Source organism: Pristiophorus japonicus, chromosome 3, assembly GCF_044704955.1.
Source record: "Pristiophorus japonicus isolate sPriJap1 chromosome 3, sPriJap1.hap1, whole genome shotgun sequence".
Classification (NCBI taxonomy): Eukaryota; Metazoa; Chordata; class Chondrichthyes; family Pristiophoridae; genus Pristiophorus; species Pristiophorus japonicus.
The window spans coordinates 291,981,403-292,007,611 of record NC_091979.1 but is presented as its reverse complement, the minus strand read 5'-3'; the positions used below and the strand labels follow the sequence as shown (position 1 = coordinate 292,007,611).

The following is a 26,209-nucleotide window of genomic DNA, read 5'->3' as shown; positions in this document are numbered from 1 at the left end:
TCTAGGTGTGGTCTCACCAATACCCTGTACAGTTGTAGCAGGACTTCTCTGCTTTTATACTCCACCCCTCCCCTTGCAATAAAGGCCAACATTCCATTTGCCTTCCTGATTACTTGCTGTACCTGCATATTAACATTTTGTGTTTCATGTACAAGGATACGAAGATCCCTTTGTATGCAGCATTCTGTAGTCTCTCTCCATTTAAATTATTATTAGGATGTTCTTAGTGTCTTCTACCATGAAGACAGATACAAAATATTTGTTCAAAGTCTTTGCCATTTCCTTGTTTTCCATTATTAGTTCCTCAGTCTCATCCTCTAAGGGATCAACATTTACTTAAGTTACTCTCTTCCTAGTTATATACATGTGGAAGCTCTTACTGTCTGTTTTTATATTTCTTGCTAGTTTACTCTCATAATCTATTTGATCCCTCTTTATAATTTTTTTTTCATCCTTTGCTGGTTTTGAAAAAAATTTCAATCTTCTGGCCTACCACTAATCTTTGCAATATTGTATGCCTTTTCTTTCAATTTGATACCATGCTTAACTTCCATTGTTAGCCACGGATGGTTCATCCTAGTAGACTCTTTCTTTCTCACTGGAATATATCTTTGTTGCGAGTTATGAAATATCTCCTTAAATGTCTGCCATTGTTTATCTATCATCTTACCTTTTAATCTATTTTCCCAGTCCACTTTAGCCAACTTTGTCTTCATACTGTTGTAATTTCCTTTATTTAAGTTTAAGACACTAGTTTCAGACCCAAGTTTCTCACCCTCAAACTGAATGTGAAATTCTATCATGTTATGATCATTCTTCTCTGGAGGATCCTTTAGTATGAGATCCTTAATCAATCCTGTCTCATTATACATTACCAGATCTAAAATAGCCTGCTCCCTGATTGGTTCCGTAACACATTGTTCTAAAAACCATCCTGAGTACACTCTATGAACTTGTTCTCAAGGCTACCCTTTCCAATGTAATTTGTCTAATCTATACGAAAATTAAAATCGCCCATGATTATTCCAGTACCTTTCTTACAAGCCCCCATTATTTCTTGATTTATACTCTGTCCTACAGTGTAGCTATTGTTAGGGGCCCTATAGACTACTCCCACCAGTGACTTTTTCCCTTACTGTTTCTTATCTCCACCCAAAGTGGTTCTACATCTTGATCTTCCTAGCCAAGATCATTTCTCACTACTATACTGATCTCATCCTTTATTAGCAGAGCTATCCACCTCCTTTTCCTTTCTACCTATCCTTCCAAAATGTCAAATACCCCTGAATATTCAGTTCCCAGCCTTGGTCACCTTGCAACCATGTCTCTGTAATGGCTATCAGATAAGAACATAAGAAATAGGAGCATGAGTAGCCATACGGCCTCTCGAGCCTGCTCCGCCATTTAATACGATCACGGCTGATCCGATCATGGACTCAGGTCCACTTCCCTGCCCGCTCCCCATAACCCCTTATTCCCTTATTGGTTAAGAAACTGTCTTAAATAGCTGACATTGTGTGTAAGGAGTGAGATGTGGGTATAAGGCTTACAGCATTGGTAAATGTGTGAGGGTAAGGTGAAGCTATGATTGTGAGGTATGAGTCGTGATTGCTAGAGTTTGTCAGTAGTAGAGTGATGGGGATGTGGTGCATTGAGCAATGTGTGAGGCTAATGGTGCAGTTGGTGGGATATGGCATTTGAAGATGCCGTCACTCACCGTGACCACTCGTGTGAGGTCAATAACCGTCTTCCGGTACTGGATCCAGGTCCTGGTAACAACACTGGTGGCACTGACGGCTTGCACAATCTCCTCCCACTGCTTTGTAATGGTGTGTCTCAAAGGCTTCCTGCACCGCCGCACCTGCAACCCTCCCCCCCCGCCCCCACCCTTGCGTGTAGAGGATATTTCTCCTTCTATAGACCCCCGGACCACGGCCTCCACTGCTGCATCAGAGAAACGAGGTGCCCTTTCTCTCCCCTGTTGTGCCATTGTTGCGACTACAGTGATAATGAGGAACTTCTGCAAAGAAGCACCTCCCCTTCAATAATTTCAGACAGCCTTTCACTCTGCAGGTAAACTTCAATTGGAGAGCAAATTGTCCTCCATATTGGGCCCCCTGTTGAGTGCTGAGCCAACCAGCAGTGTGTTTAACACTGGGCACAGCACTGTAATCATGCTAATGAGCAGGCAGCACAAGTTTTGTGTTGTGACTGCACTACTTTCAGCGGGTGTGAGCAGATTGCGCATCGCGATCCCAGCGCTTGTTTTCGGGCCTGATCCAATTTTGTCCCCATTATATTTAATCAGGGATTGCAGGTGATCAACATTATGTTTTTTAGAACACCTAGTGATACGCAAATGGTACTGCACAAAGACCAGTACATGGAATTCATTACATCAAGGTGACAATGAAATGTGAGATTAAAAAGCCGTTTCTTTGGGATTGCAGCATTTGCAAAGCGATAATATAGCAGATTGGTGACATCAATAATGGATTCATTTACCACCATGAAAAATGCTAATGTTTTTACTGGCAAAACATCAACTGGCACCTTTTACTCTTTTATTATAGTTATTGATCATGAATGGCAATTTGACAAACAAGATAGAAACATAGAAATTTACAGCGCAGAAGGAGACCATTTCGGCCCATCGTGTCCACGCCGGCCGACAAAGAGCCGCATGGCCCTCGGTCAGCAACCCTGCATGTTACATATAAACTTATGAACAATGACAGAAAGGCAAAGAGCACCCAACCCAACCACAACTGCGACACCCCTTATACTGAAAACATCTACACTCGACCCCAACCGGAGCCATGTGATCTCCTGGGAGAGGCAAAAACCAGATAAAAACCCAAGCCAATTTAGGGAGAAAAAATCTGGGAAAATTCCTCTCCAACCCATCCAGGCGATCAAAACTAGTCCAGGAGATCACCCTGGCCGTATTCAAATACCTGCAGTACTTACCATTATATCTGCGCCATCCAACAAAAGGTCATCCAGTCTAATCCCAATTACCAGCTCTAGGTCCGTAACCCTGCAGGTTACTGCACTTTAAGTGCCCATCCAACCATCTCTTAAAAGTGTTGAGGCTTTCTGCATCCACCACTCTTCAGGGCAGCGAGTTCCAGATCCCCACAACCCTCTATGTAAAGAAGCCCTCCCATCAAATACCCTCTAAACCTTCCTCCAACCATCTTAAAACTATGCCCCCTAGTAATAGACTCCTCCACCAATGGAAATAGACCCTTACTATCCACAATGTCCAGGCCCCTCAATAGTTTGTACACATCGATGAGGTCTCCTCTCAACCTCCTCCGTTCCAATGAGAACAAACCCAGCCTATCCAATCTGTCCTCATAACTAAGATTCTCCATTCCAGGCATCATCCTAGTAAATCTCCTGAAAACATCCTTCAACCATTACCCTTTGCTTCCTACCTCTAAGCCAATTTTGGATCCAACTTGCCACTTTGCCCTGGATCCCATGGGCTTTAACTTTCATGACCAGTCTACCATGTGGGACCTTATGAAAAGCCTTGCTAAAGTCCATATATATTACATCGTACGCACTACCCTCATCGACCCTCTTAGTTACCTCCTCAAAAAATTCAATCAGGTTAGTCAAACACGACCTTCCCTTAACAAATCCGTGCTGACTGTCCCTAATTAATCCTTGCCTTTCCAAATGCAGATTTATCCTGTCTTTCAGGATTTTTTCCAATAATTTTTCCACCACTGAGGTTAGGCTGACAGGCCTGTAATTACTCGGCCTATCCCTTTCTCCCTTCTTAAACAAGGGTACCACATTAGCAGTCCTCCAATCCTCCGGCACCATGCCCAGATCCAAAGAGGACTGGAAAATGATGGTCAAGGCCTCTGCTATTTCCTCCTTTACTTCGCTCAACAGCCTGGAATGCATTTCATCCGGGCCTGGGGACTTATCTACTTTCAAAGCTGCTAAACCCCTTAATACTTCCTCTCTCACTATATTTATTTCATCCAGAATATCACACTCCTCCACAATACCAGTATCTGCATTACCCCTTTCCTTTGTGAAAACAGATGCAAAGTATTTGTTAAGAACCCTACCAACATCTTCCGCCTCCACACAAAGTTTACCTAGATGTACACAAGGATGCACACAAAAAGTCACGGATCACATTTTTCAGCTGTTTTTTTGCTAAGCAGTGATAATGATCATGTTTCAAGCCACGAATGTAATTATTTCGAGCCATGAAAAACAAGAGAAAATTATGATTTTGAGATGGGGGTGTGACTAACTGTTGGATTGCAATGACAGCATGACAGACCTTGCAGCATTTATTAAAATTGATTGACAGATAATGTGTTTCTATCCTGGGTGCACCAGTCTAGAATAAATAAAGACTGCCAAGGTGAAAAAGAAGGCAGGTTGTTCATTATCCACTCTTCCTTTGAGCAAGAAATAAAGAATCCTGCAGAGTGCCATCGTTAAGTCTGAACCTTTCCATTAGTGTGTTCTGAAAAAGTGGCACCATAATGAATTATGATTTACGTCAGTACAGAGGAAAAAGCAGCAAACTAGACTCGAGGCAAAAACAAGCTTCCAGGGTATCTTTTGGATCTGGATGATATACTGAATGTGAGCTTGTTTGCACACTATATTAGTTTAAAAAATTCTGGTGTTTAACATTTCCAGCAATTTTTAGGGTACTGACTGGGGAACTATTCCACAATAAGGAAGACCGCCTAGATTGTGTGTGGCAACATTTATGAATCTTTAAGATTGCATTGACTTTTGGAATACATTCTATATTCCACAGTTTACCGCGGAGTATTCTATTTATATGCAAAACAGGTTTATTTTTAAATAGGAACAGGTAGAAAAGTATATTAGCTTGTCGGTGTGCTGTGTCGCATAATATTGAAATGCAGTTTTGTTCTGTAATTCATCACTTGGTAAGTTCCGAACGTTAGCTGTGCCATCTGGGATGTGCCAAGCAGAGGCAAAGGTCTCCCCCAAGGGATAGAGGAAAAATGAGAAGGTACCTTGGGTAACTCTTGCACTTCCTGTTAACCAGTTAATTAGTAGCAGAGGTCTAGCAAACTGCCCACCTGTCCTTGGACACAGAGTAGCATGTGATGTATGAGAAACAAAAGTGGGTAAGAATTAGTTTTCAAAGTGTATTTAAATATTTAAATTTTAAAATGTATTTACAATGAGAACATTGAGCCATGGAAAGTGCTTTGATATACATGAGCGAGCAGATAATGTGGAATGCCTCTTTCCTATCTTTAATCCAGAGAAGTATGAGGTAATCCGGGGAAATATGAGGTAATGTCTAAACAGGAAAGGGAATACACATTACACGATAGGACACTGAGAAGTGTAGAGGAACAAAGGGATCTTGGAGTGCTTGTCCACAGTTCCCTGAAGGTAGCAGGCTAGATAGATAAGGTGGTTAAGAAAGCATATGGAACACTAACCTTTATTAGACGAGACATAGAATAGAAGAGCGGGGGGGTTATGCTTGAACTGTATAAAACACTGGTTAGATCACAGCTGGAGTACTGTGTGCAGTTCTGGTCACCGGATTATAGGAAGGATGTGATTGACTGGAGAGGGTAAACATAGAAACATAGAAACATAGAAAATAGGTGCAGGAGTAGGCCATTCGGCCCTTCTAGCCTGCACCGCCATTCAATGAGTTCATGGCTGAACATGCAACTTCAGTACCCCATTCCTGCTTTCTCACCATACCCCTTGATTCCCCTAGTAGTAAGGACTTCATCTAACTCCTTTTTGAATATATTTAGTGAATTGGCCTCAACACAGGTTCATCACTCTCTGGGTGAAGATATTCCTCCTCATGTCAGTCCTAAATGGCTTCCCCCTTATCTTTAGACTGTGTCCCCTGGTTCTGGACTTCCCCAACATTGGGAACATTCTTCCTGCATCTAACCTGTCTAAACCCGTCAGAATTTTAAACGTTTCTATGAGGTCCCCTCTCATTCTTCTGAACTCCAGTGAATACAAGCCCAGTTGATCAAGTCTTTCTTGATAGGTCAGTCCCGCCATCCCGGGAATCAGTCTGGTGAACCTTCGCTGCACTCCCTCAATAGCAAGAATGTCCTTCCTCAGGTTAGGAGACCAAAACTGTACACAATACTCCAGGTGTGGCCTCACCAAGGCCCTGTACAATTGTAGCAACACCTCCCTGCCCCTGTACTCAAATCCCCTCGCTATGAAGGCCAACATGCCATTTGCTTTCTTAACCGCCTGCTGTACCTGCATGCCAACCTTCAATGACTGATGTACCATGACACCCAGGTCTCTTTGCACCTCCCCTTTTCCTAATCTGTCACCATTCAGATAATAGTCTGTCTCTCTGTTTTTACCACCAAAGTGGATAACCTCACATTTATCCACATTATACTTCATCTGCCATGTACTGTGGGACATTTACGAGGATGTTGCCAGGAGTGGAGCATCTTAGCTATGAGGACAGATTGGATAGGCTGAGTTTGTTTTCCTTCGAACAGAGGAGGCGGAGGTGAGATCTCATTGAGGTGTATAAGATTATGAGGGGTCGAGATATAATGGATAGAAAGGACCTATTTCCTTCAGCAGAGGGGTCAGCAACCAAGGGGCATAAATTTAAAGTAATTGGTGGATGATTTGAGGGGAAATTTCTTGTGCAGAAGGTTGTGGGTGTTTGGAACTTACTGCCTGAAAGGGTGGTAGAGGCAGAAACCCGCACCACATTTAAAAAGTACTTGGATGTGTATTTGAAGTGCTGTAACCTGCAGGGCTACAAACCGAGAGCTGGAAAGTGCGATTAGGCCGGATAGCCTCTTGTTGGCCGGCACGGCCACTGTTACATCCATAATAAAGGTAATGTAACTGAGTACTGTAGACGTGAGTAAGTGTGACCTTAGTTCCTTTATTCTAACTACAGCATGGGAGGCTTGCTTATATACAGTGCTGGGATCCCTGAGACTCCAACAGGTACACCCTCTGATGGCATAGGGTTGCACACATAACATCACTCCCTCCCAAAGTCAATAGTACACTTATTTACAGGGTGAGACAATCTGGGGCCTTTCGCTCCCTAGTCGATCGTCTCGGTATAAATGCAGGTGTGGATGAGTTGGTTGGTTCTTCGCTGGGCTGCTGGGCAGCTGGCCTTGCTGGGCTGCTGCGATGGTGAGTTCAGCTTTGTGGTCAACCATGATGTCGGTTGCCACTTGTGTGTGTGTTGGAGAATCGAAGTTGGTGGTATCCTCTTTGGGTTGCTCGTGGCTGTCTGTGAATCGCAGTTTGGTTTGGTCCAAATGCTTTTTGCAAGTTAGTCCATTTGCGAGTTTTTGGCTATGACAGTGCCAGCAAGCCATTTGGCATCATGCCCATGTCCATAGTTGAGTAGAAATACAAGGTTATTGACTTCAATATCGTGTGACAAATTTGCGCGATCATGGTACATGCTTTGTTGATGCTGCCTGTCCTCGACTTGATCATGGAGATCAGGGTGGACAAGAGAGAGCTTTGTTTTGAGTGCCCTTTTCATGAGCAGCTCGGCTGGGGGAACCCCGGTGAGCGAGTGGGGTCTGGTGTGGTAACTGAGCAGGACTCGGGACAGGCAGGTCTGCAGGGAGCCTTCTGACACTCGTTTCAAGCTTTGCTTGATGGTTTGGACTGTCCATTCTGCCTGACCATTGGACACGGGCTTGAATGGGGCAGATGTGACATGCTTGATGCCATTGCGGGTCATGAAATTCTTGAAATCAGCGCTGGTGAAGCACGGCTCATTGTCGCTGACAAGGACATCAGGCAGGCAGTACGTGGCAAACATGGCTCGTAGGCTTTCGATGGTGGCAGTGGACGTGCTTACAGACATTATTACACACTCAATCCATTTCGAATAAGCATTCACAACAACCAAAAACATTTTGCCTAGAAACGGGCCAGCAAAGTCAACGTGGATCTTAGACCATGGTTTGGAGCACCATGACCACAAACTTAGCAGTGCCTCCTTAGGTGCATTGCTCAGTTGAGAGCAAGTGTTGCATTGGCACACGCAAGACTCCAAATCTGAGTTGATGCCGGGCCACCACACACGGGATCTGACTATAGCTTTCACCATTACTATGCCTGGATGGGTACTGTGTAGGCCGTGTATGAAAGTTTCCCTGCCTTTCTTAGGCAAAACCACACGATTACCCCAGAAAAGACAGTCCGCCTGTATGGACATTTTGTCTTTGTACCGCTGGAATGGCTTGATCTCTTCAAGCAGGACCAGCTCCCATGGAGGACACAGTTTTTAACAAGGGACAGTAAAGAATCCTGGCTGGTCCAGGTCCTGATCTGGCGGGCCGTAACAGGTGACTTTTCGTTTTCAAATGCATCCATCACCAAGAGCAAGTCCCAGCTGTGCCATTTCCACCCCGGTGGTGGGCAATAGTAACCGACTGAGAGCATCAGCGCAGTTCTCTGTGCCTGGTGGATTACATAGTTATATGCAGATAGCGTGAGCGCCCATCTTTGGATGCGAGCAGAGGCATTGGTATTAATTCCTTTGCTCTCTGAGAATAGCGATATGAGCGGCTTGTGGTCAGTTTCTAAATCGACCTTAAGCCCAAACAGATACTGGTGCATTTTTTTTACCCTGTAGACGCATGCCAGAGCTTCTTTTTCAATAATGCTGTAGGCCCTTTCGGCCTTGGACAAACTGCTGGACACATACGCGACCGGTTGCAATGTTCCCGATTTGTTTGCTTGTTGTAACACATACCCGACTCCGTACAAAGACACATCGCAAGCTAGCACTAAATGTTTACATGGGTCATGCAGAACAAGCAGTTTGTTGGAACATAACAGATTTCTGGCTTTCTCAAAAGCAGCCTCTTGTGATTTCCCCCATACCCAGTCATCCCCCTTGTGTAGCAACACATGTAGAGGTTCTAGCAAGGTTCTTAACCCGGGTAGAAAATTACCAAAATAATTGAGGAGTCCCAGGAACGACTGCAGCTCCATCACGTTCAGTGGGCTCGGCGGGTTATTGATGGCCTCTGTCTTGGCATCGGTGGGTCTGATGCCGTCTGCCGCGATTCTTCTCCCTAAGAACTCGACCTCGGGCACCAGGAAAACACACTTCGAGGATTTCAACCTGAGTCCCACATGATCTAGCCAACTTAGAACCTCTTCCAGGTTCTTCAAGTGTTCGATGGTGGTGTTCGATGGTGTCCCGACCTGTGATCAATATGTCGTCCTGGAAAACCACGGTGCGCGGAACCGATTTTAGCAGACTCTCCATGTTCCTTCGAAAAATAGCCGCGGCCGATCGAATCCCAAACAGGTATCTATTGTAGATGAACAGACCTTTGTGCGTGTTGATGCAGGTGAGGCCTTTCGAAGATTCCACCAGCTCCTGCGTCATGTAGGCCGAAGTCAAGTCCAACTTGGTGAACGTCTTTCCTCTTGCCAGGGTTGCAAATAGGTCGTCTGCCTTGGGTAGAGGGCACTGGTCCTGCAGCGAAAAACAGTTAATCATTACTTTATAGTCCCCACAAATTCTGATTGTGCCATCGCCCTTGAGGACCGGAACAATTGGACTGACTCACTCGTTGAACTCTTCCGGCATGATGATGCCTTCTCGCTGCAGCCTGTCCAGCTCGATCTCCACTTTCCCTCGCATCATATATGGCACCGCCTGCGCCTTGTGGTGGATGGGTCGTGTACCGGGAACCAAGTTGATCTGCACCTTCGCTCCCGAGAAACTTCAGATGCCTTGCTAAAGCAACGATGGAAACTTGCTCAGAACCTGGGCACATGAGGTGTCGTCGACGGACGAGAGCGCTCGGATGTCGTCCCAGTTCCAGCAGATTTTCCCCAGCCAGCTTCTGCCGAACAGTGTGGGGCCATCTCCTGGTACAATCCATAGTGGGAGTTCGTGCATCGCTCCATTATAGGAGACTTTTACTGCTGCGCTGCCAATTACAGGGATCAGCTCTTTGGTGTAAGTTCTCAGCTTGGTGTGAATGGGGCTCAGCTTGGGCCTGTGTGCCTTTTTGCACCACAGCCTGTCGAAGGCCTTTTTGCTTATGATGGACTGACTCGCACCCGTATCCAGTTGCATGGATACTGGAATTCCGTTCAGTTCGACTTTTAACATGATTGGTGGACATTTCGTGGTGAAGGTGTGTACCCCGTACACTTCTGCCTCCTCGGTTCGAGTCTCTAGTTCAGCCTGATCCACCATGGATCGATCTTCCTCTGCAATGTGGTGGTTTGCAGGGTTTGCAGCTCATCTACACATTCGCTGGAGGTGTCCCATTGTTCCACAGCCTTTGCACGCATAGTGTTTAAAGCAGCATTGATGGGCCCGATGATCACCTCCGCAGGGCCAACAAGGTGTTAACTGCCTTACATTAACGTTTGATGGCGGACTCTGGGTCATCTGAGGTCATGCAGCTGCAGACGTGTACGTTCTGCCACATGCATTCCTGCCTGGAAACAATGTTACTTTGTGTACAGTACTTGCCGAAACATCTTTATGCTGCGAAATTTGTTTGGTGTTATCGCTGGTGAACATAAATGCCTGAGTTATCGTTATGGCTTTGCTCAGGTTCGGTGTTTCAACAGTCAATAGTTTGGGAAGGATAACCCCATGACCAATGCCAAGCACAAAAATGTCTCTGAGCATTTGCTCCAGGAATCCATCAAATTCGCAATGTCCTGCAAGGCGCCATAGTTCAACGATATAGCTCGCCACTTCCTGGCCTTCAGACCGTTGACATGTATAAAATTGATACCTTGCCATCAGAACGCTCTCCTTCGGATTTAGGTGCTCCCGGGCCAGCGTACACAGTTCTTCATACGATTTGGTTGTTGGTTTCACCGGAGCAAGAAGATTCTTCATGAGGCTGTAGGTTGTTGCCCTGCAAACGGTGGGGACGATCACCCTTCGTTTGGCAGCGTTCTCGTCCCCTTTCAGCTCATTGGCCACGAAGTATTGGTCGAGTCGCTCCATGAAGGCCTCCCAATCGTCTCCTTCTGAGAATTTCTCCAGGATACCAACAGTTCTCTGCATTTTCGCGTGATGGTTCATTATCTCGTCGCCACTTGTTACGTCCATAATAAATTAACATAATTGAATACTATAGATGTGAGTAAGTGTGACCTTATTTCCTTTATTCTAACTCCAGAGTGCTGGTACAGCATGGGAGGCCTGCTTATATACAGTGCTCCAAGGGATGCTGGAATCCCTTGGGACTCCAACAGATACGCCCTCTAGTGGCAGTATAATACTGGGTACATAGGGTTGCATACATAATAGCCAAAATGGCCTTCTTCCGAGCAGTAAATTTGTGTGTATCTTCATAACCGAGGATCTGTTTTGACCATCATTTTATGGCAAGGAAGGCAAAGATGGACATTAAACTAGCAGAAACCAGGAACTATGCTAAAACTGGAACTTTTATTTGTCTTTTCTACACTACTCTCAATGTTCTGCCTCATCAGCCCCCCACCCCACACTCAATAAAGAAATGATTTTGTAAAAAACCTGATACTGCTGTTAAAGCTTTGTTAATGAACTTTTAGAGAACAATGTGGTTGCTTGCTGCTAGGGGAAATTAAGATGACCAGATTGAAATTAGCTGGAGTTAATTCAACAATAGAACAGATAAACTCTTTGGCTCATTATTTATTCAACAAGGATTTGGCTACAATTTTTACAATAATTGCTTAAGTGTAAGGTTGCCAATTCTGGAGGTTCAGTCACATGACATATGGTCACATGACATGCACTGCAGTCTGCAAATGTTATTGCATTTACTTGATGGCGATATCTGTGCTATGCTGAGAGTGCCAATAAATACCATTGAAGGCTATAATTTTAAACAACTGATCTGAGTATGATGGTGCTAACTTGAAGCTTAAGGGTGGCAATGCATATTCTGTTGTATTGGTAACCTGAGAATCTAATACTTCTCTTGCAAATTCATCATTGTTGAACTTGTCTTCAGATCTGGAGACCATGCCCTCCTCATCAATTGGTTCCTCCACGAGGTATGGGACATCCTGTTCCTGCCAGCTCATGGCAATAAGCCAAGCAAGACCGGCTGCTGCAGGCACTGCCAATTTCCTCCCGCTTCTGGTAGAATTACGGCTAGCCGCCTCTCTGCCAAACGTATGAGCAAGCACAAGGGATATTCCAGCAGGGTGGGGAATAGTTGGACTGGTGGTGACAGAGGACTGTAATGCAGAAATCTAGAAGTTAGAAGAGGAAGTTAGAGCAGTGTGGGGTGTAAGGGAAGGCAGAATCGGGTGGAGCTGGGGCAGAGTAGGGTAAAAGGCTGGGAGAGGAATGTAGAGCAGGGTTGGATGGGGAATTCCTGATGTTAAGGACGTCACCCACATAATTAAAAGTAACAACAGTTATATACATTTTATTTATTTAAATTAATTCTATATGTAATATATGGATTTTATAGAATCAGAGGGCTAGATTTTACACTTTTGTGCATATCGCCCAAAAATGGGCGTTATTTCCGACGTGGGTGGTAAATATAGATTTTCAGATCGCCGGCTTCTTGCCCATTCTCAAAGCACCTAGTCTCCATTTTTGAAATTGGGCGTTACCGCGCGCGATATGAAATGGGCGGTAGCGTTAAATCTCGCTGACTTTCTGCCATAAAGTGTCGCCACCCTTTAGCAATGGCATGGCAACGCTCAATTCCCGCAATTCAGGAGGTTAAAGGGCATCATGACATGTGCAGAAGAAGAGACAGAGAGAGAGGGAGCAGAGAGGGTCTGAAAGCGTGGGTGTGGTGTGGTGTGTGCTTGTTTGGCTGTTGTGGGAGGCACAAGGGAGATTCACCAGCAGCAAAAAGCCTACTAAGCACCAAGAACGTAGTTGGCACCGAGTTTTTGTCCAATAAATAATATATAACATGGAAGGGATGGTGGAGACCCTGGAGCTGGTAGCCAGGAACACTGGTGGCAGAGGGCTCCCAGTGGTCCCGGAGCACAGCATTGCACCTCAAGGTGCCGCACCCCCATTGCCAACCATACATGAGAGCCAGGAGCAACATCTTGCTTTTGGTTCGAGCACATTCCCACCTCAGGACCGTCCTCTCCCGTATTCATCCAAGCAGCGGTTCAGCCGTCATTCCCCCCTCCCCTCAATGAAGCATCACCTGAGGAGCTCCTCGGCCAGGCAGCTTGGAGTCAGGAGGGGAAGGGGAAGGGGTAGAGGTGGGGAGGAGAAGCAGGGGGATGGAAGGGTTGATTTTTACAGGAATATTGATGATTTCAGACAAATGTTCGGTTTAAATGCTTTTTATTTAACAAGACCTTGTTGTGCATTGGCTCAGATAGCTGCACTGTTACACACTTGTGATTCCTTAACATCAAAGGGTATAATGACACTTAACATCAATCAACTTAAACTTTAACTGTGATCAAGGTGATGCCCACCATTGATGTATGACCTGCACACCCAGCAGTGTGTCAGCCTTGTAAATAACACCAATGTTCTTTCAGGCAAAGCGATCATTGATGAGCTCCTGATGTCAGGCTTTTGCAGCTATCATGCCACCATGGGCCCTTTCATGTGGTCTACAGGGGGGCAGGGGCATGGCTTCAGTGTCTGCCTGATTGTCTGGGCTGATGTCAGTGTCCACCTCTTCGTCCTCCTCTTTCTCTCTCTGGTGAGGTGGACTGTCAGACTCATCAGGCAATTCTTGTTCCCTCCTGATAGCCAAGTTGTGCAGCATGGAGCACACCACGAATTGAGCTACCTGCTCAGGTGATATTGGAGCTTGCCTTCTGAGTGGTCCAGGCATCTAAAGTGTTGCTTAAGCACTCCAATGGTTTTCTCCATGATATTGCGAGTGGCTCTCCTATCGCCTCTCGGCTTCGGTGTGGGTGTCATGCAGGAAGGTTATCAGCCAGGTGGTGAGACATAGAAACATAGAAACATAGAAAATAGGTGCAGGAGTAGGCCATTCGGCCCTTCGAGCCTGCACCGTCATTCAATGAATTCATGGCTGAACATGCAACTTCAGTACCCCATTCCTGCTTTCTCACCATACCCCTTGGTCCCCCTAGTAGTAAGGACTACATCTAACTCCTTTTTGAATATATTTAGTGAATTGGCCTCAACAACTTTCTATGGTAGAGAATTTCACAGGTTCACCACTCTCTGGGTGAAGAAGTTTCTCCTCATCTCGGTCCTAAATGGCTTACCCCTTATCCTTAGACTGTGACCCCTGGTTCTGGACTTCCCCAACATTGTGAACATTCTTCCTGCATCTAACCTGTCTAAACCCGTCAGAATTTTTAACGTTTCTATGAGATCCCCTCTCATTCTTCTGAACTCCAGTGAATACAAGCCCAGTTGATCCAGTCTTTCTTGATATGTCAGTCCCGCCATCCCGGGAATCAGTCTGGTGAACCTTCACTGCACTCCCTCAATAGCAAGAAAGTCCTTCCTCAAATTAGGAGACCAAAACTGTACACATTACTCCGAGTGTGGCCTCACCAAGGCCCTGTAGAACTGTAGTAACACCTCCCTGCCCCTGTACTCAAATCCCCTCGCTATGAAGGCCATATCCTTTGTCACCAAGCGTCCAGCATTGACCTTGTGGCTGACTGTTAAACAAGTCAGATACAGTGCTCTCACGTAGGATGTGAGCATCATGGATGCTGCCCGGAAATTGAACATACACGGCCGTTATAATTTGCTGGTGGTCAACGAGTTGGACATTCAGGGAGTGGAATCCCTTATGGTTCCTGAAAACCTCTGCATCCTTAAAAGGTGCCTGCAACGCGATGTGCGTACAGTCTATTGCTCCTTACACCTTGGGGAAGTTTTCAATTCTGGAGAATCCTGGAGCCCTCTCACTCTGTGCCTCCCTGGTCATAGGGAAGCTGATCAAGTCTCTCCTGCGTGTGTACAGGGCTTCAGTGACCTGTCTAATGCAGCAACGTGTGGCATGCTGAGACAGACCGCAAATGTCACCAGCTGATGCCTAAAAAGAACCCGACGTGTAGAACAACAGTGCCGCAGTGACTTTGACCTCGACGGACAGTGCAGTTGTGATGGTGCTGGCAGGCTGCAGATCTGCTTTTATCAGCTGGCATATCTCAGTGAAACCTCTTTTTGGAAGCAAAGTCTCTGAAGGCAGGTGATGTCTGGCAAGTTGAGGTAAGACTGCTTCACCCTGTACTTGTGAGGGGTGTAACGTTTGGTCCTCCTCATCAGTCTGTCACATTTTACATTGAGCACATAATGCTGTGGAGCATACCTTCGGCCATCTCGAGCCTGCAGCATGTAATTGGTCATCAAGCGAGGGTGAGAAAGGACAGGCCTCATTGCAGTAGCTCTCTGTTTTCCATCAATTGGTCACAAACAATGAATGTCCCGACGAAGACACCTATTAAATTCCAATCATTCACAGTATGGTCAAGATGTTTGTACAGATGTTCACATCAACTCCAATGACCTCCAGAGTACATTCGAACTCCCCCGAGGTTGAAGCACAGCAGCCTTTTAAAAGATGCGACATGTGCTGTAGAACGTGGTGTCCATAACGCCGTGATTAGTTCTGGTTAGTTCCACTTTTTCTGGGCGTTTTTTTGGGCGAGTGATATTGTGGGCGATATGTGTGCGAGATGGTGAAAGTGATGCTGGGCAACCTCATGGCCGTTAGTTTCGGTGACTGTGATCTTTACAACAAAAAAAAGTGGGCGGGCGGTATTATTGAATCTCGGCATTAATTCCGTGCGGAAAAATAACGCTGGCTGATATTATGGGCGTTGATTTTGCCCATTCTGATGATTTTGCCTAAAAAAAGTGGGCAGGCGGTATTATTTTTTCCCGGCGTTACACACATGGGGAAAGTAACGCTTGCCGATAAGTTTCTGAAAAATGCCCGTCCGTTTCCATTTTGTGGCTAAATGGGCGCTATCTGGGCGTTATACATCATTTCAGCGGAAAAACGGATGTTAAGTGGGCGTTAAGCATGCAAAAAAAGTAGAAACTCTAGCCCATAGACACTTACAGCACACAAGAAGGTCATTTGGCCCATCGTGCCTGTGGCAGCTCTTTGAAAGTACTATCTAATAAGTCCCACGCCTCTACTCTTTCCCAATAGTGCTCAAATCTTTCATTTTCAAGTATATATTCAATTCCCTTTTGAAAGTTATTAACTCTGTTTCACCACCCTTTCAGGCAGTGTATTCCAGATTATAACAACTCGGGGCTGCGTTTAAAAAAATAACTCTACTCATCTCCTCCTGGTTTCTTTTGCCGATGACCTTAAATCTGTGTCCTTTGGTTCCCTACACTTCTGCCACTGGAAACACTTTCTCCCTATTTACTGTTCAAAACATCTTATGATTTTGAACACCTCTATTAAATCTCCCCTTAAGCTTCTCTGCTCTGAGAAGAATAACCCCAATTTCTCCAGTCTCTCCACATAACTGAAATCCCACATCCCTGGTACCATTCTAGTAAACCTCCTCTGCACCCTCTCTAAGATCTTGACATTCTTGCTAAAGTGCTCCAGCTGAGGCCTAACCAGTGATTTATAAAGGTTTAGCGTAACTTCCTTGCTTTTGTACTCCATGCCCCAGGATCACGTATGCTTTTTTAACAGCCCGTTTGACTTGTCCTGTCACCTTCAAAGATTTGTTTGTGTGAATGTTATGTACACATTTCCCACTTACATTTATAAGAGTTAGCTGTGGGAGGGGTCAACATACCAGGAGTTGGGGCTAGCGGGGCAGGAGGAACGTGTGTGGTATCGGCAGAGAGGGTCATATTGGGAGCAGGGGTTGCGCTCATGGCTGCAGCAAAGAGCAGTGCTGGGGGGAGTGGGGGGAAGAAGTGGGAAGATGACAGGGGCAATTCAGAGCTGGGGGCACATCCACCTTGATTAAACTTCTTATCCAAAAAACTGCACTTCTGACACTGCAGCATTCCCTCAATGCTACGCAAAGCATTAGCCTAGATTATGACTCACAAGTAAGAGTGCTATTACTGAGCCATGCTGAGACTGCGTTCTTGTTTGATTACACCTCACAAATAAAAAGATAGTGGTTGCAAATATTGAAAATTTGAAATGAAATCGAAAGGGCTCCAAATATGCAGCATTTGCAAAGAGATAATGTAAGTTAATGTTGGAGACCCTTCAATTTTTAAAAGCAAGAAACATTCCTCTGAGTGGCTGACCTCTTGAAAATTCCTTAATGTGGATAAGAACTTAAAACTAGCCCTAAAATGGAACATGTTGGACATTCATTGGTGAAGGTTAGATGAGATCTGAAGTTTATTACTAGATTATGAAAACAAACAAAAAAAGTTTGTAAAAGTCTGCCGTTATAAGCAAATGATCATTAAAGTCACAGCAATCAAACTCTTGTTCATTACATTCTATTAAAACACAGCAGTTTATTACACAAGGTATGCTTACATGTCTCTAATTGAGACATGGAGTTAAAACCGTATCTGATCTGTGAGTCTATCCTGCAAACATTCCATTTTGAATCTGTTTCAAAACTTCCCCCAATATCTGTAAACACAGGAAATGTTTGCTACATAGTCTAAGTATAGTAATAATATTGTACTTTATATGCAATTCTCCTGTTGGTCAGGTGACTGCTGTAATATAGAAATGGGTATGTTGACAGCAACATAACTGATGGGTGGAATGATATCAAAAACTGTGTTTGAAGAATTACAAATGATGTCGCTGTCTTTAATTACATTGTACCAATTATTTTCTATAATTATAGTTTTTTTTGTCCGGCGATTGAACAGCCTTAGATTCATTGATATTCAGTGTTTGTTCACATCCTCTGTAGAAAATCCATTGCGAATGTTTACAGATGTCATTTCAGTCAATGGTGACCCCAGGATGTTGATGGTGGGGGATTCGGCGATGGTAATGCCGCTGAATGGCAAGGGGCTGAGGTTAGACTCTCGCTTGTTGGAGATAGTCATTGCCTATCACTTGTGTGGCGCGAATGTTACTTGCCACATACCACTAGTATTACAACATAATCAAATGATGCATTAAATGATGTTGCCTGTTGTTTGCAGCGATATATTTGGTTATTCAGTCTGTTACATAAGCTGTTAAACACCTTTGGACATTTTGCTGCGTTATAGGTGCTAGATACATGTTGTGGTATTTCTATGTTGAATCGAGGATGTTGGAATAATATAAACATAGTGGAGATAATTTTACAAGTCTGCACTGGTGGTAAGGAGCCTCATGGCCGGCCTCGCATATCAGAAGTTCAAGCATGAATTTAATGGTCAGAAACCCTTGGGCAGTGCACAGATAAATTTCCAGATATTCTGCCGATGGACAAGGCTCCACACAGGGGGTACGGATTCACAAAATTACTCTTATTATTTATACCAAAACAGAGCACAATTATTTCTGTATCAAATGGCCAATAGAGGCCCTAAAATTTAACGTGAATTAACAGACACATTCTTTCCATGTATTTACTAGCAACAGAAATGATTTGCTTTTCATGGTAACCATTATTAAAAACAGCATAATCTGCATGGCTGATGCAGCATGTCATATAGCATTGATTAAATTCTTCTGCTTTCTCTTTTACAGAAGGTATTTCTTAAAGCTAAGACTGAGGAAGAAATCTTTGCTCACCTGGACTTGGAATACATTCAGCCATGGGAAAGAAATGCATAAACTACGGAAGTGTAAAGTGCTTATTCAATAGAATTCACTTAACTTTCCTCTGCCAAATTTATGTTTTTCATGCAGAATTTAACATTTTTTAAAGCACATTGTTTGTAAAAAAGCTAGCGCAACTTTAGTTGTCCCTACTCCCACCGTGTCAGTCGCAGATAAGGCCATCTCTGACCACTTCCTTGTATCGCTCTCCACCCACATGCCCCTTCCCCCACCGAACCCTACTCTCTCCCGACTCTCTTACAACTGCACTTATGAACTCCCAACTGTCCAGCCTTTGGCCCTCCGTTCACCACAACATTTCTGCAGCTACCGATCTGCTCAACTGTACCCTCACCACCACCTTTGATGCTGCAATCCCTATTAAAACCATTACTCTCTCTCTCACCCTGGCCATTCCCACTGGTACAGCCCTCATCTTTGCACTCCCAAGTCCAAGGGACGCAGACGTGAATGAATATGGCGGACAACTGATTTTGCCATTCACTGCCAGATCTGGCTGGACTGCATAAAGCATTATCAGGTCCTACTCTTGTCTGCCAAAACTGCTCACTATTCTAGGATCATTCTGGAATGCAAAGATAACCCCCGGCTACTATTCTCTACTGCTAAACATCTTCTTAAACCCTTCTCCCCCTGTTTCCTCCATATCCTCACCTTCAACAATAAGTGTGAGGAGCTCATGGACTTCTTTGTCTCTAAGATTGAGACCATCCGATCAGCTGTCTCTGCCACTTAATCTTCCTTCCCCAAATCCCCTGGGCCAAACTTTCTCTAGGTTCCCCCCTGCCCTAGTGCTGAACTCGCATCTTTCTCCAGTTTCTCTCCGCTCTCCCCTCATGATCTCTCCATGCTCATCTTGTCCATGAGACTCACTTCCTGCTCCCTCGACCTATTCCCACTAAGCTGCTGACCATGCAACTTCCTTTTCTGGTTCCCATGTTAGCTGACATTGTTCGCGGTTCTCTCTCCTCAGGTACTGTCCCACTCTTCTTCAAATCTGCCGTTATCACCCCTCTCCTCAAAAAAACAACCCTTGACCCCTCTGTCCTTGAAAACTACCGCCCCATCTCCAACCTCCCTTTCTTCTCCAAAGTCCTTGAACATGTTGTTGTCTCCCAAATCCTTCCCCATCTTTTCTGGAACTCCATGTTTGAATCCCTCCAATCAGGTTTCCACCCCTGGAAATTAACCGAAACAGCTCTCATCAAAATTACAAATGATATCCTTTGTGACTGTAACAAAGGTAAACCATCCCTCCTCATCCTCCTCGATCTGTCTTCAGCCTTTGATACGGTAGACCACTTTATCCTTCTCCAATGCCTCTCCACTATGGTGGTTGGGACAACACTCGCATGATTGCATTCTTATCTATCTAATCGGAGACAGAAAATCACCTGTAATGGCTTCTCTTCCCACTCCCACATCATTACCTCTGGTGTCCCCCAAGGATCTATCTTTGGCCCCCTCATATTCCTCATCTATATGCTGCCCCTTGGCAACACCATCCGAAAACACAGCATCAGTTTCCACATGTATGCTGACGACACCCAGCTCAACCTCACCACAATTTCTTTTGACCCCTCCACTATCTCTAAATTGTCAGACTGCTTGACCGACATCCAGTTTTGGATGAGCAGAAATTTTCTCCAATTAAATATTGGGAAGACCAAAGCCATTGTCTTTGGTCCCCGCCACAAACTCCATCCCCTAGCCACCAACTCCATCCCTTTCCCTAGCATCTGTCTGAGGCTGAACCAGACTGTTCGCAAGCTCGATGTCATATTTGACCCAGAAATGAGCCTCCAACCACATATCCGTGGCATAACTAAGACCGCCTATTTCCACCTCCATAACATTGCCTGTCTCCGCCCTTGCCTCAGCTTATCTGCTGCTGAAACCCTCATTCATGCCTTTGTTACCTCTAGACTTGACTATTCCAACGCACACCTGGCTGGCCTCCCACATTCTACAATACATAAATTCGGCAGCCCATGTCCTAACTCGCATCAAGTCCCGCTCACCCATCACCCCTGTGCTCACTGACCTACATTAGCTCCCGGTTAAGCAACGTCTCGATTCCAAAATTCTCATCCTTGTTTACAAATCCCTCCATGGCCTCGCCCCTCTCTATCTCCTTCAGCCCCACAACCCCCCGAGAGATCTGCGTTCCTCAAATTCTGCTCTCTTGAGCATTCCTGATTATAATCATTCAACCATCAGTGGCCGTGCCTTCAGCTGCCTAGGCCCTAAGCTCTGGAATTTCCTCCCTAAACCTATCCACCTCTCTATCTCTCTTTCCTCCTTTAAGATGCTTCTTAAAACATATCTCTTTGACCAAGTTTTTGGTTATCTGCCTTAATTTCTTCTTATGCGGATTGGTGTAAAAATGTTTTGTCTTATAACACTCCTGTGAAATGCCTTGGGACAGTTTACTACGTTAAATGCGTTATATAAATTCAAGTTGTTGTGACCACTGAGATTGTGAAGTATATACAGAAGTTCAGCGGCAGAAAAATGACAGTACATAAACTGCAAATGATACTATTTTGTGGCAAGGGACCTTAATTTACTTAGCCCCTAAACAATAGATCATGAAACTGATTGAGACTTAGGAACATAGGTGTCGGCTGTTCAGCCCCTCAAGTCCATTCCACCATTCAATTAGATCATGGCTGATCTGCACATCATCTCCATTTATCCACCTTTGATCCATATCCCTCGACGCGCCTACTTAACAAAAATCTATCGATCTTAGGCTTGAAAATTTCAATTGACCCACCATCCACAGCCTTTTGGGAGAGTGTGTTCCACACTTTATGGGGACGGGACTTGATGGAAAGCCTCAAATTACACAGTAAATAATAATTTAGTGCTTTCTCCTAGTTGCTTCTAGTTCTTCTAGAAATGGTACATACAATTCAAAATTTAGATTTTTCTCCCCATAATTATCTGCCACATATCATAAATATTATGGAACTACACAACATGCAGATCTCTTAATAATGTTTCTTATGTTGTTTTAAATTACTTTTCTCAGTATTATGGTGTAACAGGTTATGAAAGTAAAGATATGGGCCAAAATCTGAATTTTAAAGCTACTAATATTTTTGAATATATATCCATAATTTCCATAAATTAAGTCAGTTCTTGATGGATACATTGTATATCTGTGCCGAATACTATAACTGAAATAACAATCTAAATAAGCAGTATAACTTTCAAATAGTTAAGAGGATATGAATTTATGGTGGAAAAGCTATACAGACTGACACAAAGGAACATTATTCACATTTTCAAAATCTACATATTATTTAACTTTTGCATGACTTTTTTCAATTGTTACAATGTTTGTGACTGTAACAATACTTCATGTATGATTTTTATCAAGTAATCTAAGAATTTTAAAACTAGATGAGAAATATTCTTTATTCGCAGTTGGCAATTAATTATTTATTTGGATTACTGTTAGAGTCCTAATTCAAGATGCGCTACGTAGCCTCATCTTGGTAACAATAAATCTATGGAGCAAAGTCAGTCAGAAGAGATTTTGGACACCTCAATCTCCAGTTCCCATAAATTATCCAAACTATAATTAATATGAACTGTTTTTGTAATAGTTTTAAGGAAGGAGGGTGGTGAATGAAAAGCCTTTAAGTAGAACAGTATAATTAAACGCAAACAGCAATTTGGCCCATCAAGATTCTACAACTCATTTAATCTCCTGAAGAAAGATACTGCAACATTGTTCCCTGTCTCCAAAAGTTCATTAATATACTTCAAAAAGAGCAGTTGCCACAATACTGACCCCTCCAGTCTGATAACCAACCGTTCACCACTACTCTCTGTTTTCTGTCTCTTAGCCAATTTTGTATGCATGCTGCCACTGCCCCTTTAATCCCATGGGTTTCAATTTTGCTAACATCTATTATGTGGAACTTTATGAAACACCCTTTGAAAGTCTATATATATCCAATCATCAACATAGGCAGTCCCTCAGAATCGAGGAAGACTTGCTTCCACTCTTAGCATGAGTTCTTAGGTGGCTGTACAGTCCAATACGAGAACCACAGTCTCTGTCGCAGGTGGGACAGAGAGTGGTTGAAGTCAGGTGGGTGGGACTGGTTTGCCGCACGCTCTTTCCGCTGCCTGCACTTGATTTCTGCATGCTCTCGGCAACGAGACTTGAGAAGCTCAGCGCCCTCCCAGATACACTTCCTCCACTTAGGCGGTCTTTGGCCAGGGACTCCCAATATATCAATTGCGCTGCCCTGATCCCATCCCCCACCACCACCGCAACCTCTGTTATTTCATAGAAGAACACAGTCAGGCTTGTCAGATATTGTGGTTATAAATTCCTGTTGACCATTCCCTGGCACAGTATGTTGATATTCTGTAGAAGGATAGGCAAGAACATCACAGCTAAGAATCTGGCGTATCTGTACAGGTATTGATACGTTCTGATATCTCATACAAGTGCCTACTCTTGATGAATGACTCCTGACAATTAACAAATCTATGTTGGCTGTCAGTTATTGACCCATGTTCTTCCATAACAATTAATTTTGTCCCAGCTTATGATCTATAGTACTTTGTCCACATTAGGCTGACTGGCCTGTAGTTAACGGGTTTATCCCGCTCCTCTTTTTTGAACAGGGGTGTAACATTTGTGACCCTACAGTCCTCTGGTGCCACTGCCGTATCCAAATGGATTCAGTAACCTAGGAGGCGTCCCATCCGGACCGGGTGTTTTTTCTACATTGAGCACTGACAACCTTTTAAGTCCCTCTTCCTTATCTATTTTTACCCTCCTTTATTGTGACATTGGCAGCATCCTCTTCTTTTGTGAAGACAGATACAACAAACTGTTGCATTTCTTGAACAAATGTTTGGTAATAAAACATTCAGGGGTGGAAATTCGGTTGCGTCTCTGTTGTGGCGTTAACCTGGGTGGAGTGATAAATTTTGCACCGGGAAATGGTTTGCGTCTCCAGCTACAAAATTTACCAGCTGGACCCTGAGTGTGGAGCGCATGCTAAGGGAGGCATTCCACACTTCTTTTAGGGCACTAGGCCGGCTGAGCAAATGAAAATCCCGAGATAAACAGCCGGCCTCCGAGCGCCCTAAGAGAGGCTTCCGTGAAAAAAATCCCACCGCAAACATTCCCAATACTTTCCTGACACCACATCCACATGAATCGCAAAAATAAAAAACAATCACACTTACCTTAGGTAGACATTCCTTCCCTCACTGCGGGCGCTACAGCTGGAACCCCCAGCTTTCACAGGCGGTCCCACTAGGGTGCGCTGCGGGGCGCTTCGGATCGGGTGAGCTTCAAGTTTTGAGCCGGTGTCGCAACCAGGGGCATTGCACATCGGCTCGCCTCTCCCGGGTGGTTCTGCTCCGCGCCCCCGCAAACCAGGCATTGAATGTCCTGGCGGGGTGCTGGAAGCTGGCCGCCCACCCAGAAATACTTCCCGCTGCCATTACCGCCCCTCTGGGGCGAAAACAGAGCTGGCAATGGACCGAAAGTCCAGCCCACAATGTTGCAAACGTTTTTGTATTCATTCTGATGTTGAGTGAATCTCTTTCGGACAAATATTCTTTGAAAACACCAATGTTACAGTAATAGTATCTAACTCAAAATAATTTTATTGATTTCCATTTTCAAAAGAAGCACCGCCCCTTCCACCAGCTCAGTCAGTATTTGCAGTGAATAATAAAGAACAAGAATTCTTCAGGTTTGATTCTTGATCTGTGCTGTTCTCAGTTGGAAACGGGCACGATGGGCCGAATGGCCTCCTCGTTTCTGCTATGATTCTACGATGACAATTGGTGGTTGGGAAGATAACAATTAGTTTTGTTGATTCCAAGCTAAGGAGGTAGAAAGAATACTTGCAAAGATGCCTGCTAGAGTTGCTATTCAATGATTTCCACTTGACCCAGGTACACCATCAGCTTGGTTGTGAGAGTTACTAGATTTATCAACTATTCGATAGAAGGGCCACATTTAATTCTTTGCAATTTTAGGTTGAATTGTTGAACTCTCCTGAGAAATGTTACATAACTTCTTTGTTCAGCCAAGTACATTATGAAAGAGTCAGGCTCAATGAACCTATCTCGCATCTTGCTATCTGTCTTATCAAGTAACAAACCATTATTGTGTGGGAAATGCTTGTAGAGAGGCTTCAGTCGCAATGCGCTGAGAGATATTTTTACTGCTGTAATCTGAAAAATATTGCCGATTTTTAAAAATTGCTGACTCAATAAAAAAGATAAAATAAATACTTTTGTGTTTCTTTAGTTGAGACATTATGCACTATTTGAAAGACTTATTCAGAATTTAGGTCTATAAGGAGTATATGCAAATGTTTTTCCAGGTACAAATACGTCAAAGGGCTTTTTAAATTAAAAAGCAGTTGGAAACAGACTAGAGAACGGAAATTCATGGAGAAAGTTAACCCAGGAGCTGGAATCGGGTAGCACTTCATGACTAAGATGTAAACAGAATTACTGTTTGAGATTTTGTTCAAAATTGCCAAAAATAATTTTCTCAGAGGATGATGAAATGAGCATGAATTTTCCACTTTTGAGCTCCCAGCATGGGGCCTTAACCACCGGAATGCGTATCATGAATCATGCACTTGCAGCCTCTCCGCTTCCATCTATTCATTTTAAGGGATGGAAAATCAAGAGCTGTTGACATTGGCTTTCCTGATATCCAATCCTAACAAGCGTGGTTTCACGCTAAGAGGACGAAGGTAGAAAATTTAAACTGTGTCAAAACTTGGTTAACACTTTCAAATAAAATGAGCCACTTCTTTTAATCTGATGCGAGGGGTGTATTACTTGAGCTACGAGGTGGGATTCCTCACAAGTTATACATTTCCCTTTAACTTAGTTCTGTTATTTTTCCTATCAGGTGAACATGGTTCTGAACTTGAAGAATCAGAACAATAAAAGAATATTTCCTAGTGGTCATATAGCACTTTCCTGTATTTATCATCCAGTGTTACAAAGCACATATGAAATAACAGCAACTTTTGAAATTAATACAAATGTAGGAAAATTAATTCAATTCCCTGCTGTTTCTCCTCAGTTATCCAACCATCAGATCCAATACATATTTTTTCAATTCTTAACTTTTGATTTCAGTGTTGAGGCCAAACTAAAAAAAATCGCTGATGAGAGTAACAATGACAGCAAGGATACACTCATGCCATTCACATCGCTGTTCCACAACTCGCATTAAAATTAAAGCCACACACAGACAGCTGAATGCACCAGCTGTTTTTAGATTCATAGAAACATAGAAACATAAAAAATAGGTGCAGGAGTAGGCCATTCGGCCCTTCGAGCCTGCACCACCATTCAATAAGATCATGGCTGATTATTCCCTCAGTACCCCTTTCCTGCTTTCTCTCCATACCCCTTGATCCCCTTAGCCGTAAGGGCTATATGTAACTCCCTCTTGAATATATCCAATGAAC

The 26,209-nt window shown here is 44.0% G+C and overlaps 1 protein-coding gene across 1 annotated transcript in view; it reads left to right on the top strand.

The window, feature by feature from the left end:
• The window catches only part of dntt (deoxynucleotidyltransferase, terminal), a 492,443-nt gene extending 473,727 nt beyond the window's left edge, over nucleotides 1-18,716 (top strand). The window contains 1 exon segment of the mRNA XM_070875033.1: nucleotides 18,630-18,716. Coding sequence (XP_070731134.1) covers nucleotides 18,630-18,716 — 87 coding nt within the window.
• Nucleotides 18,717-26,209: the final 7,493 nt, after the last annotated feature.